This window comes from Oncorhynchus gorbuscha, unplaced genomic scaffold (assembly GCF_021184085.1).
Source record: "Oncorhynchus gorbuscha isolate QuinsamMale2020 ecotype Even-year unplaced genomic scaffold, OgorEven_v1.0 Un_scaffold_390, whole genome shotgun sequence".
Taxonomy (NCBI): domain Eukaryota; kingdom Metazoa; phylum Chordata; class Actinopteri; order Salmoniformes; family Salmonidae; genus Oncorhynchus; species Oncorhynchus gorbuscha.
The window spans coordinates 870,953-884,245 of NW_025745238.1; the positions used below are offsets into that span (position 1 = coordinate 870,953).

At 48.2% G+C, this 13,293-nt stretch overlaps 1 protein-coding gene across 1 annotated transcript in view; it reads right to left on the minus strand.

Annotated features, from left to right (window-relative positions):
- The window catches only part of LOC124018088 (neogenin-like), a 63,633-nt gene that overhangs the window by 25,746 nt on the left and 24,594 nt on the right, over positions 1-13,293 (minus strand). The window contains 3 exon segments of the mRNA XM_046333343.1: positions 3,731-3,963; positions 9,212-9,307; positions 10,682-10,876. Of these exon segments, the coding sequence (XP_046189299.1) occupies positions 3,731-3,963; positions 9,212-9,307; positions 10,682-10,876 (524 nt within the window).

Consider the following 13,293-nt stretch of genomic DNA (forward strand, 5'->3'; position numbering starts at 1 on the left):
TTTTGACTGGATTTTTAGCAATTCGCAAATTCAATTCACTTCCTGGATAGACCGAATTTAAATGCAATTGACCCCAACCCCTAATTAGCATCAACATCACCTGGTTGTCCAAAATGTGTTGCATTGCGCTAACAGTGACTGCAGTCGCTCCAGACTAGCCTTTTAGCATCTACATCCGCTTTCAATAACCAGACTAGCCTTTCAGCATCTACATCCGCTTTCAATAACCAGACTAGCCTTTCAGCATCTACATCCGCTTTCAATAACCAGACTAGCCTTTTAGCACCTACATCCGCTTTCAATAACCAGACTAGCCTTTTAGCATCTACATCCGCTTTCAATAACCAGACTAGCCTTTTAGCATCTACATCCGCTTTCAATAACCAGACTAGCCTTTTAGCACCTACATCCGCTTTCAATAACCAGACTAGCCTTTTAGCATCTACATCCGCTTTCAATAACCAGACTAGCCTTTTAGCACCTACATCCTCTTTCAATAACCAGACTAGCCTTTTAGCATCTACATCCGCTTTCAATAACCAGACTAGCCTTTTAGCATCTACATCCTCTTTCAATAACCAGACTAGCCTTTTAGCATCTACATCCTCTTTCAATAACCAGACTAGCCTTTTAGCATCTACATCCGCTTTCAATAACCAGACTAGCCTTTTAGCATCTACATCCGCTTTCAATAACCAGACTAGCCTTTTAGCATCTACATCCGCTTTCAATAACCAGACTAGCCTTTTAGCATCTACATCCGCTTTCAATAACCAGACTAGCCTTTTAGCATCTACATCCTCTTTCAATAACCAGACTAGCCTTTTAGCATCTACATCCGCTTTCAATAACCAGACTAGCCTTTTAGCATCTACATCCTCTTTCAATAACCAGACTAGCCTTTTAGCATCTACATCCGCTTTCAATAACCAGACTAGCCTTTTAGCATCTACATCCGCTTTCAATAACCAGACTAACCTTTTAGCACCTCTATGTTGGGGGGAGGCAGGTAGCCTTGTGGTTAGAGTAACCGAAATGTTACTGGATCGAATCCCTGACCTGACAAGGTAAAAATCTGTCGTTCTGCCCCTGAACAAGGCAGTTAACCCACTGTTCCCTGGTAGGCTGTCATTGTAAGTGGTCCTTCTGTAGCTCAGTTGGTAGAGCATGGCGCTTGTAACGCCAGGGTAGTGGGTTCGATCCCCGGGACCACCCATACGTAGAATGTATGCACACATGACTGTAAGTCGCTTTGGATAAAAGCGTCTGCTAAATGGCATATATTATTATTATTATTAATTTATTCTTGCCTAGTTAAATAAAAAATCTTGACAGTCCCATGTTAGGTGATGGATACAGCAGTCTCTGTGATCAGAATAGGGATTGACTAACTGCTGAATCAGAATGTGTGTTGTATGAACAGTCTGTCTTCAGAATGCACTGTCAGGCCCCCATTCCCCAGACCTCTGTCTTGTCCTTGTTTAACCACCTATGAAACAACACAGCCTTTATTCGTATTCTGACCCCCCACCACACACCTAATCTTGTTGAGTAATGATCTTAATTGAGCTAGGGCAGGATGCTATAGCATCTCTTACACCTAGTTGAAGGGTTTGTCTTTCTGTGTTGTATACCATACTATGCCACATTCACAACCTGAGTGAATGCAGTGCACTGACTAATGACAGTGCAATCAATGCAATTTATTTGTTAAAGATATTCCCTTTTTCAGAGAGACTATAAACGTTAGTGCTGAACATCTTTGTTGTGTAGCATGGAGATGGGAAAGGCCTGTGGCATGTAGATGGGAAGGACTGTGGCATGTAGATGGGAAGGCCTGTGGCATGTAGATGGGAAGGACTGTGGCATGTAGATGGGGAAGGCCTGTGGCATGTAGATGGGGAAGGCCTGTGGCATGTAGATGGGGAAGGCCTGTGGCATGTAGATGGGGAAGGACTGTGGCATGTAGATGGGAAGGACTGTGGCATGTAGATGGGAAGGCCTGTGGCATGTAGATGGGGAAGGCCTGTGGCATGTAGATGGGGAAAGACTGTGGCATGTAGATGGGGGAGGCCTGTGACATGTAGATGGGGAATGACTGTGGGAAGGACTGTGGCATGTATATGGGAAGGACTGTGGCATGTAGATGGGGAATGACTGTGGGAAGGACTGTGGCATGTATATGGGAAGGACTGTGGCATGTAGATGGGGGAGGCCTGTGGCATGTAGATGGGGGAGGCCTGTGACATGTAGATGGGGAATGACTGTGGGAAGGACTGTGGCATGTATATGGGAAGGACTGTGGCATGTAGATGGGGGAGGCCTGTGGCATGTAGATGGGGGAGGCCTGTGGCATGTAGATGGGGGAGGACTGTGGCATGTAGATGGGGAAGGCCTGTGGCATGTAGATGGGGAAGGCCTGTGGCATGTAGATGGGGAAGGCCTGTGGCATGTAGATGGGGAAGGCCTGTGGCATGTAGATGGGGAAGGCCTGTGGCATGTAGATGGGGAAGGCCTGTGGCATGTAGATGGGGAAGGCCTGTGGCATGTGATGCATGTAGATGGGGAAGGCCTGTGGCATGTAGATGGGGAAGGCCTGTGGCATGTAGATAAGGCCTGTGGCATGTAGATGGGGAAGGCCTGTGGCATGTAGATGGGGAAGGCCTGTGGCATGTAGATGGGGAAGGCCTGTGGCATGTAGATGGGGAAGGACTGTGGCATGTAGATGAAGGACTGTGGCATGTAGATGGGAAGGACTGTGGCATGTAGATGGGGGAGGCCTGTGGGAGATGGGGACTGTGGCATGTAGATGGGGAAGGCCTGTGGCATGTAGATGGGGAAGGCCTGTGGCATGTAGATGGGGAAGGCCTGTGGCATGTAGATGGGGAAGGCCTGTGGCAGGATGGGGAAGGCCTGTGGCATGTAGATGGGGAAGGCCTGTGGCATGTAGATGGGGAAGGACTGTGGCATGTAGATGGGGAAGGACTGTGGCATGTAGATGGGGAAGGACTGTGGCATGTAGATGGGGAAGGCCTGTGGCATGTAGATGGGGAAGGCCTGTGGCATGTAGATGGGGAAGGCCTGTGGCATGTAGATGGGGAAGGCCTGTGGCATGTAGATGGGGAAGGCCTGTGGCATGTAGATGGGGAAGGACTGTGGCATGTAGATGGGGAAGGACTGTGGCATGTAGATGGGGAAGGACTGTGGCATGTAGATGGGGAAGGACTGTGGCAAGATGGGGAAGGACTGTGGCATGTAGATGGGGAAGGACTGTGGCATGTAGATGGGGAAGGACTGTGGCATGTAGATGGGGAAGGACTGTGGCATGTAGATGGGGAAGGACTGTGGCATGTAGATGGGAAGGACTGTGGCATGTAGATGGGAAGGACTGTGGCATGTAGATGGGAAGGACTGTGGCATGTAGATGGGAAGGACTGTGGCATGTAGATGGGGAAGGACTGTGGCATGTAGATGGGAAGGACTGATGTAGATGGGGAAGGACTGTTGTAGATGGGAAGGACTGAGAGACGTTTGAACCTCATGTAATTAGTGGGTGGGATTACTTCACATTGATTCATCACGCTGCTCGTGGGATAGCTGAACATATACATATACTATGCTGTGCTCTGATGACACCTTCTACTTTAAAATGAACCGTGAGGGAATAATAAAGCTGTGTTGTTTTGAACGGGGCCCTGCGGGCCATGCTGCTGCGTCCCCGTGACCGTACCTTGAGCTTGGTGTTGGCGGGGATGTTGGTCTTCCAGCGCACCGTGTAGTAGCGTGCGTCCGTGATCTTCTGGTTCTTGGGCAGAGAGTTGTCGGCCCAGGTCACCTTGATGGTGTCGTGGCTGAGCACCGAGGCCTGTACGCCCACGGGAGGTAGCATGGGGGTGGGGTCTGGTACTGGTGTGTATGGCGCATGGAAGAGTTCATACACATCAACATCAGGGTCTATGGGGTCTGCCAGCAGTTACCAACACACCAGGTTCACAACACATGGCAAACAGAACATGGTGGAAAAGACAGAAGAAATTACAAACCAAAAAAGTGTGTGTTTTGTGGAGAGGTAAAAAGAAAAAGGAAAAAGCAAGACCGGTCCAAATGAAACGGGGTGGCGGGTGTAGAGAGAGAGGGAGGGGGTTACGAATAAGGGTAGAAAATATGTTAATGAGTTATTCAAATGAGGGAGGAGGAGAGGGGATTGGGAAGGGTGAAGAGAAAGAGAGAAAATTCTATTAGATCAACAGACATGGCTATTGGCTACATCAAGGTTTTCTACTGTCTATACAAGGGCTGTTGTCGATCAGACTTGGGTCAAATACCGATTTGTTGTCACGGATTTGATCCAGGGCTGTTGTGTTCAACATAATCAACACTAAGTAAAGATGGATAATCACTCAAAGGAAAGCTACAACTAGAAGGAACGTGCAACAGAGTAATCTCTAGTAAAGGTCAACAGAGTAATCTCTAGTAAAGGTCAACAGAGTAATCTCTAGTAAAGGTCAACAGAGTAACATTTAGCCACATGGCTTCAGAATTTATTTTGGAAAGAAAACAGTGCAACAGAACAACAAGATCAAAAATGCAAATACCATACTGACTTCCCACAACTTTAAAGAAGACTGATTTCTTTCATTATTGATAAGAATGTCTCTGACTGTAAGGCTAAACAGTGACTGAAAACGGGGCACTACTTTACAGTGTCTCTCTGAATACGGGTACTACTTTACAGTGTCTCTGTGAATACAGGCACTGGTTTACAGTGTCTCTGTGAATACAGGCACTGGTTTACAGTGTCTCTGTGAATACAGGCACTGGTTTACAGTGTCTCTGTGAATACAGGCACTGCTTTACAGTGTCTCTGTGAATACAGGCACTGCTTTACAGTGCCACGAATACAGGAACTACTTTACAGTGTCTCTGTGAATACGGGCACTACTTTACAGTGCCACGAATACAGGAACTACTTTACAGTGTCTCTGTGAATACAGGAACTACTTTACAGTGTCTCTGTGAATACAGGAACTACTTTACAGTGTCTCTGAATACAGGAACTACTTTACAGTGTCTCTGTGAATACGGGCACTACTTTACAGTGTCTCTGTGAATACGGGCACTACTTTACAGTGTCTCTGTGAATACAGGAACTACTTTACAGTGTCTCTACTTTACAGGGTCTGATCTGGGATTGATTAGTGATGTCTGATCTATTTGGGATTGATTAGATTAGTGATGTCTGTTCTATCTGGGATTGATTAGATTAGTGATGTCTGATCTATCTGGGATTGATTAGCATCATCTATGTCTGTGTTACTTTGTGATATAGTTGCTCCCTACTGAATGTTACCCTGGTCACGTCTCTTTACAGATGGAGGTTACCACCCTACTGAATGTTACCCTGGTCACGTGATGGAAGTCCTCCCTACTGAATGTTACCCTGTCACGTCTCTTTACAGATGGAGGATACCTCTCTCTTTACAGATGGAGGATACCTTGAATGTTACCCTGGTCACGTCTCTTTACAGATGGAGGATATGTTACCCTGGTCACGTCTCTTTACAGATGGAAGATACCTCCCTACTGAATGTTACCCTGGTCACGTCTCTTTACAGATGGAGGATACCTCCCTACTGAATGTTACCCTGGTCACGTCTCTTTACAGATGAAGGACACCTCTCTACTGAATGTTATCCTGGTCACGTCTCTTTACAGATGGAGGATACCTCCCTACTGAATGTTACCCTGGTCACGTCTCTTTACAGATGGAGGATACCTCCCTAAAGAATGTTACCCTGGTCACGTCTCTTTACAGATGGAGGATACCTCCCTACTGAATGTTACCCTGGTCACGTCTCTTTACAGATGGAGGATACCTCCCTACTGAATGTTATCCTGGTCACGTCTCTTTACAGATGGAACACCGCTCTGAATGTTACCCTGGTCGCATCTCTTTACAGATGGAGGATACCTCCCTACTGAATGTTACCCTGGTCACGTCTCTTTACAGATGGAGGATACCTCTCTACTGAATGGTACCCTGGTCACGTCTCTTTACAGATGGAGGATACCTCCCTGCTGAATGTTACCCTGGTCACGTCTCTTTACAGATGGAGGATACCTCCCTACTGAATGTTACCCTGGTCACGTCTCTTTATAGATGGAGGACACCTCTCTGAATGTTACCCTGGTCACGTCTCTTTACAGATAGAGGATACCTCCCTACTGAATGTTACCCTGGTCACGTCTCTTTACAGATGGAGGATACCTCCCTACTGAATGTTACCCTGGTCACGTCTCTTTATAGATGGAAGATACCTCCCTACTGAATTTTACCCTGGTCATGTCTCTTTACAGATGGAACACCGCTCTGAATGTTACCCTGGTCGCATCTCTTTACAGATGGAGGATACCTCCCTACTGAATGTTACCCTGGTCACGTCTCTTTACAGATGGAAGATACCTCCCTACTGAATGTTACCCTGGTCACGTCTCTTTACAGATGGAAGATACCTCCCTACTGAATGTTACCCTGGTCACGTCTCTTTACAGATGGAAGATACCTCCCTACTGAATGTTATCCTGGTCACGTCTCTTTACAGATGGAAGATACCTCCCTACTGAATGTTACCCTGGTCAAGTCTCTTTACAGATGGAGGACACCTCCTAAACCCTGAATGTTACCCTGGTCACGTCTCTTTACAGATGGAGGATACCTCTGTTATGTAACTAAACACAGTTAGCCACTGTGAGCACATGTCCAACCACCTGCTTCCCTCACTACAATGTCCTCCAGGGGGTTGCTGAGGTGTGTGTGTACTCATTATGGACACATGGTAAACACTGGTGTTGTGAGAGAGGCAGTAACAAGTGGTTCCCTGGCTCAAGTCGCCACAATGCCAACTAAACACTTCAAGATGGCAGCAATGAGCGGACTGGCCAGGCTTCGCTGCTAGCTATGTTACGCCATGCTCTGCACCAGCCCTGGACTCCAGATTTTGACCAGGGTCCAGTGGTAATTAGAAAAAGCTCTGGTCATCTGGTGTAGCCTACCTCCCCCAAACTCACCCCCCCTCTATCTAGCTCCCTCCCTCCTCCCCGCTCCATTTTACAAGTCATTGTGCATGCTCATTATTGCACTGGTGTGTGTGTGTGTGTGTGTGTGTGTGTGTGTGTGTGTGTGTGTGTGTGTGTGTGTGTGTGTGTGTGTGTGTGTGTGTGTGTGTGTGTGTGTGTGTGTGTGTCTCTCTCTTTCTGGGAAGCATGGAGGTGGTCCTGGAAACACGGTGTGGTTTTAGGTGGCATGGAAATGGCATTAGTTTTCCACTCTGAGAACTGTGTGTCTGCAGCAGTAGTCTGTACCAGCCTGGGTTTAGTAGCCTACAGTGCTCTGAATGAAATGTTCCTACCTGTCAAAAAGAAACCCCCCGCCATGCATTTCAGTCAGTTATCAGATGCCACATATAGGAGAAGGTTTTTTATTCTGCTTTGGTTTGATTTATGCTTTATAAAGGAAAGTCACATTGAGATTGAAAATCTCCTTTTCAAGTCAGTCTTGCATATGTTTTGCACCAAGGTTATCTTCCCACTGGATATTTACTATAATACATCAGTCCCTAAACAACACTCCTAGATGTCTCCCAACTTCTTTTAAGTCAAAACATTATCTAGGTCAACCAGTCTTTTATTCCAAACTTTTTCATCCAATGAACATGCTTGTGGAGCAACTCACTGGTGTATTCAAACTGCAGACTGTATTGGAGGGCTTTGGTTCTGTGTTGAGAGGAGAGCTGGATCTGACAGAGGGTTGCCTGCTAGTCACAGCAGGGGTGTGTGTGTGTGTTGTGTGTGTGTGTGTGTGTGTGTGTGTGTGTGTGTGTGTGTGTGTGTGTGTGTGTGTGTGTGTGGAGTGTCCTTATTATTCTCTGGGAAACAGGCCTGAGATGAGCCGTGTGTGTGTTTGTGTAGTGATATTTGTGACAAAGGGAAAGTCAATGTGTGTGTGTGTGTGTGAGATGCTCTGTGACAAGTGTGCCTGTGTGTGTGTGTGTGTGTGTGTGTGTGTGTGATGGAAGGTAAACTGCAGCATGTTGATGCCATTTCAGTCATCCGGTATCCTGTCCCTGCACAGCAGTGCATGCTGGGATAGCAGAGTGCAAATAAAACAGACAAACTGGCTCATCAAAACAGAGGGGGTGACGAGGGGTTGGCTTAAAGTCTACATGGGTTTCAGCCATCACTCAGAGTTCCCTGGGGGTGCCTCGACACAGGGTACAGCCTACACTCCAAGTTCCCTGGGGTGCCTCGACACAGGGTACAGCCTACATCCAAGTTCCCTGGGGGTGCCTCGACACAGGGTCACAGCCTACACTCCAAGTTCCTGGGGGTGCCTCGACACAGGGTACAGCCTACACTCCAAGTTCCCTCATCTTACGGGTGTCAAAAAATGTGGCAAACTCTACAGAGCTATGTTGAGCAGCGACTTCCTGCTAGCAATTCATACTTTGTGTTCAATTGTTGGCATTTGGTATTGTGACCTAAATATCAGCTAATTGTCTGAGTAGCTGTCCTCAGATTAGAGAAATCTGGATTGGAGGATATTTCCTTATTATTCTCTGGGAAACAGGCCTGAGATGAGCCGGGAACCACTGGTTTTGTGTAGTGATATTTGTGACAAAGGGAAAGTCAATTACCACAGAGAGATGGCAGGTCAGAGATGCTCTCTGACAAGTTGATCCTAGCGATCAGGTCTGATGATCAGGTCTGATGGAAGGTAAACTGCACCATATGAATGCAGGAGGAATAATGTCTAATATAAAGTCAAGGCTCTAGTTGGTCAAATAAAAAACACATTGAGTTTTAGTAAGAGCATCTCTGAAGTTATTTAGAGTCAAGCCACGCCAGGGTATATTTATTGATGATGATGATGGTGGTGGTGGTGATGTAACATTGGTCAAAGACTACAGTCAGATTCCTTTTTGAAGGGAGTTAAATGACTTCTCTCTCCCCACTGAAATATGGCAGCAAACAGAAACGATACCAGCATACGTTTTTATGGATGAAACAATTACTCCATTAAAAGACCATTTCACCGGTCCAGTATGGAGGGTATTAGTGACCATCTCATTGGTAAGGCTATTTAGGGTGTGTCCATGAGACCATTCCATTACTCCAGTATTCACGGTGTAGGGGTATTGTGTAGGTGTCCTACCTGACTGTGGCCTGGTGATGGCGCTCTCGTATACAGGGATCCCCTCCCCCACGTTGTTGAAGGCCTTCAGGGTTATCACATAGTGAGAGCTGGGGTCTGAGGGAAGGAGAGGGCCAGGGAGAGAGAGAGGGCCAGAGAGAGAGGGCCAGGGAGAGGAGAGGAGAGGGAGAGAGAGAGAGGGAGAGGGCCAGGGAGAGAGAGAGAGAGGGCCAGGGAGAGAGAGAGAGAGAGAGGGCCAGGGAGAGAGAGAGAGAGAGAGAGGGCCAGGGAGAGAGAGAGAGAGGAGGGCCAGGGAGAGAGAGAGAGAGAGGGCCAGGGAGAGAGAGAGAGAGAGGGCAGGGAGAGAGAGAGAGGCCAGGGAGAGAGAGAGAGAGAGGGCCAGGGAGAGAGAGAGAGAGGGCCAGGGAGAGAGAGAGAGAGAGGGCCAGGGAGAGAGAGAGGGCCAGGGAGAGAGAGAGAGAGGAGGGCCAGGAGAGAGAGAGAGGCCAGGGAGAGAGAGAGGGGCCAGGGAGAGAGAGAGGGGAGAGAGAGAGAGGGCCAGGGAGAGAGAGAGAGAGCCAGGGAAAGAGAGGGCCAGGGAAAGAGAGGGCCAGGGAAAGAGAGGAGCCAGGGAGAGGGCCAGGGAGAGAGAGAGGGCCAGGGAAAGAGAGGGCCAGGGAAAGAGAGGGCCAGGGAAAGAGAGACCAGAGGGGAGAGAGACCAGGAGGAGAGAGGGGCCAGGGAGAGAGAGAGGGCCAGGGAGAGAGGGCCAGGGAGAGAGAGAGGGCCAGAGAGAGAGACGGAGGGGGCCAGAGAGAGAGGGCCAGGGACGGAGGGGGGAGAGAGGGCGGAGGGGGCCAGGGAGAGAGGAGGGGGGGAGAGAGACGGAGGGGGAGAGAGACGGAGGGGGGGAGAGAGAGAGAGGGAGGGGAGAGAGAGACGGAGGGGGAGAGAGGACGGAGGGGGAGAGAGACGGAGGGGGAGAGAGGAGCGCGTTATGAAATAATGTAGCTAATCAAGTCCAGACTCCTGAGACCCTCTGCTCATAGGATCAGGATATTCATCATCTTGACAAAAGGTGTATATTGAAACCCATTCTCTCGTTGGGGTTTTAATGAAAAGCTAAATTATGCAACATTATCATAGTGGTCCCCCTAACCATGTTGTAATTACAGTAGGCTACAGGACACTATGAAGCACAGCCAGGCATGCAGTCAAAGACTTCACAGTCATGCATCAAGAACATGGTTCCACAACAACACACTATCAACTATGACGGCAGTAGGGCAACAACCCAGAGGGCAACAACCCAGAGGGCAACAACCCAGAGGGCAACAACCCAGAGGGCAACAACCCAGAGGGCAACAACCCAGAGGGCAACAACCCAGAGGGCAACAACCCAGAGGGCAACAACCCAGAACCCAGGGCAACAACCCAGAGGGCAACAACCCAGAGGGCAACAACCCAGGGGCAACAACAGGGTGTGCTCACCTAGGTTCTCAATGCTGTAGTAGCGCTGCTTGTAGTCCACCTTGATGGTCTGGGCGTGGGGGCTGCCGATGCCGTAGCCGATGGTGTAGCCTCGTACCACCATGTCCTGGTTCTCCGGCGGCGTCCAGCTCACCACGATGCTGTTGACCAGCGGGCGCACATGTAGCGAGCTGGGGATGTCTGGCACCCTGGACTCTGGAGGGAGGAAAACTCAGGAGATCAAACTTATATCAAATTATAACACAGTAAAGAAATTAAACACAACAAATATTAAACACTCCATATACTTTAGTCTAGAATCAAGACAATAAAATACATTAAAACTAAACCATAAATATAAAGGTAGCAGTGAGACCACATTAAGAGGGTTTGAAGGTATTTATGATGCTGATAAACGAACAAGTAAAACAAAACATGTTGTACTGAACAATTCAGACTAGTGAAAGTAGTCAAGATCAGGGCTGAGGTAGAGGGATTTGACTGGTCAGTGTATTAAGGGAAGAGGTAAGGATCAGGGCTGAGGTAGAGGGATTTGACTGGTCAGTGTATTAAGGGAAGAGGTAAGGATCAGGGCTGAGGTAGAGGGATTTGACTGGTCAGTGTATTAAGGGAAGAGGTAAGGATCAGGGCTGAGGTAGAGGGATTTGACTGGTCAGTGTATTAAGGGAAGAGGTAAGGATCAGGGCTGAGGTAGAGGGATTTGACTGGTCAGTGTATTAAGGGAAGAGGTAAGGATCAGGGCTGAGGTAGAGGGATTTGACTGGTGAGGTAGAGGGATTTGACTGGTCAGTGTATTAAGGGAAGAGGTAAGGATCAGGGCTGAGGTAGAGGGATTTGACTGGTCAGTGTATTAAGGGAAGAGGTAAGGATCAGGGCTGAGGCAGAGGGATTTGACTGGTCAGTGTATTAAGGGAAGAGGTAAAGATCAGGGCTGAGGTAGAGGGATTTGACTGGTCAGTGTATTAAGGGAAGAGGTAAGGATCAGGGCTGAGGTAGAGGGATTTGACTGGTCAGTGTATTAAGGGAAGAGGTAAGGATCAGGGCTGAGGTAGAGGGATTTGACTGGTCAGTGTATTAAGGGAAGAGGTAAGGATCAGGGCTGAGGTAGAGGGATTTGACTGGTCAGTGTATTAAGGGAAGAGGTAAGGATCAGGGCTGAGGTAGAGGGATTTGACTGGTCAGTGTATTAAGGGAAGAGAGGTAAGGATCAGGGCTGAGGTAGAGGGATTTGACTGGTCAGTGTATTAAGGGAAGAGGTAAGGATCAGGGCTGAGGTAGAGGGATTTGACTGGTCAGTGTATTAAGGGAAGAGGTAAAGATCAGGGCTGAGGTAGAGGGATTTGACTGGTCAGTGTATTAAGGGAAGAGGTAAGGATCAGGGCTGAGGTAGAGGGATTTGACTGGTCAGTGTATTAAGGGAAGAGGTAAGGATCAGGGCTGAGGTAGAGGGATTTGACTGGTCAGTGTATTAAGGGAAGAGGTAAGGATCAGGGCTGAGGTAGAGGGATTTGACTGGTCAGTGTATTAAGGGAAGAGGTAAGGATCAGGGCTGAGGTAGAGGGATTTGACTGGTCAGTGTATTAAGGGAAGAGGTAAGGATCAGGGCTGAGGTAGAGGGATTTGACTGGTCAGTGTATTAAGGGAAGAGGTAAGGATCAGGGCTGAGGTAGAGGGATTTGACTGGTCAGTGTATTAAGGGAAGAGGTAAGGATCAGGGCTGAGGTCAGAGGGAGGATTTGACTGGTCAGTGTATTAAGGGAAGAGGTAAGGATCAGGGCTGAGGTAGAGGGATTTGACTGGTCAGTGTATTAAGGGAAGAGGTAAGGATCAGGGCTGAGGTAGAGGGATTTGACTGGTCAGTGTATTAAGGGAAGAGGTAAGGATCAGGGCTGAGGTAGAGGGATTTGACTGGTCAGTGTATTAAGGGAAGAGAGGTAAGGATCAGGGCTGAGGTAGAGGGATTTGACTGGTCAGTGTATTAAGGGAAGAGAGGTAAGGATCAGGGCTGAGGTAGAGGGATTTGACTGGTCAGTGTATTAAGGGAAGAGAGGTAAGGATCAGGGCTGAGGTAGAGGGATTTGACTGGTCAGTGTATTAAGGGAAGAGGTAAGGATCAGGGCTGAGGTAGAGGGATTTGACTGGTCAGTGTATTAAGGGAAGAGGTAAAGATCAGGGCTGAGGTAGAGGGATTTGACTGGTCAGTGTATTAAGGGAAGAGGTAAGGATCAGGGCTGAGGTAAAGGGATTTGACTGGTCAGTGTATTAAGGGAAGAGGTAAGGATCAGGGCTGAGGTAGAGGGATTTGACTGGTCAGTGTATTAAGGGAAGAGGATCAGGGCTGGAAGGATCAGGGGAGAGAGTTGACTGGTCCAGGTGTATTAAGGGAAGGTAAAGATCAGGGCTGAGGTAGAGTGGTCAGTGTATTAAGGGAAGAGCCGTTCACTGTGAAGAGAGGTAAAGATCTGGGAAGAGGTAAAGATCAGGGCTGAGGTGTTTGACTGGTCAGTGTATTAACCAAAGGTAACATCAGGGCAGATAGAGAATTTGACTGGTCAGTGTCAAGGGAAGAGGAAGGATCAGGGCTGAGGTCCATTTGACTCCCAGTGTATCTT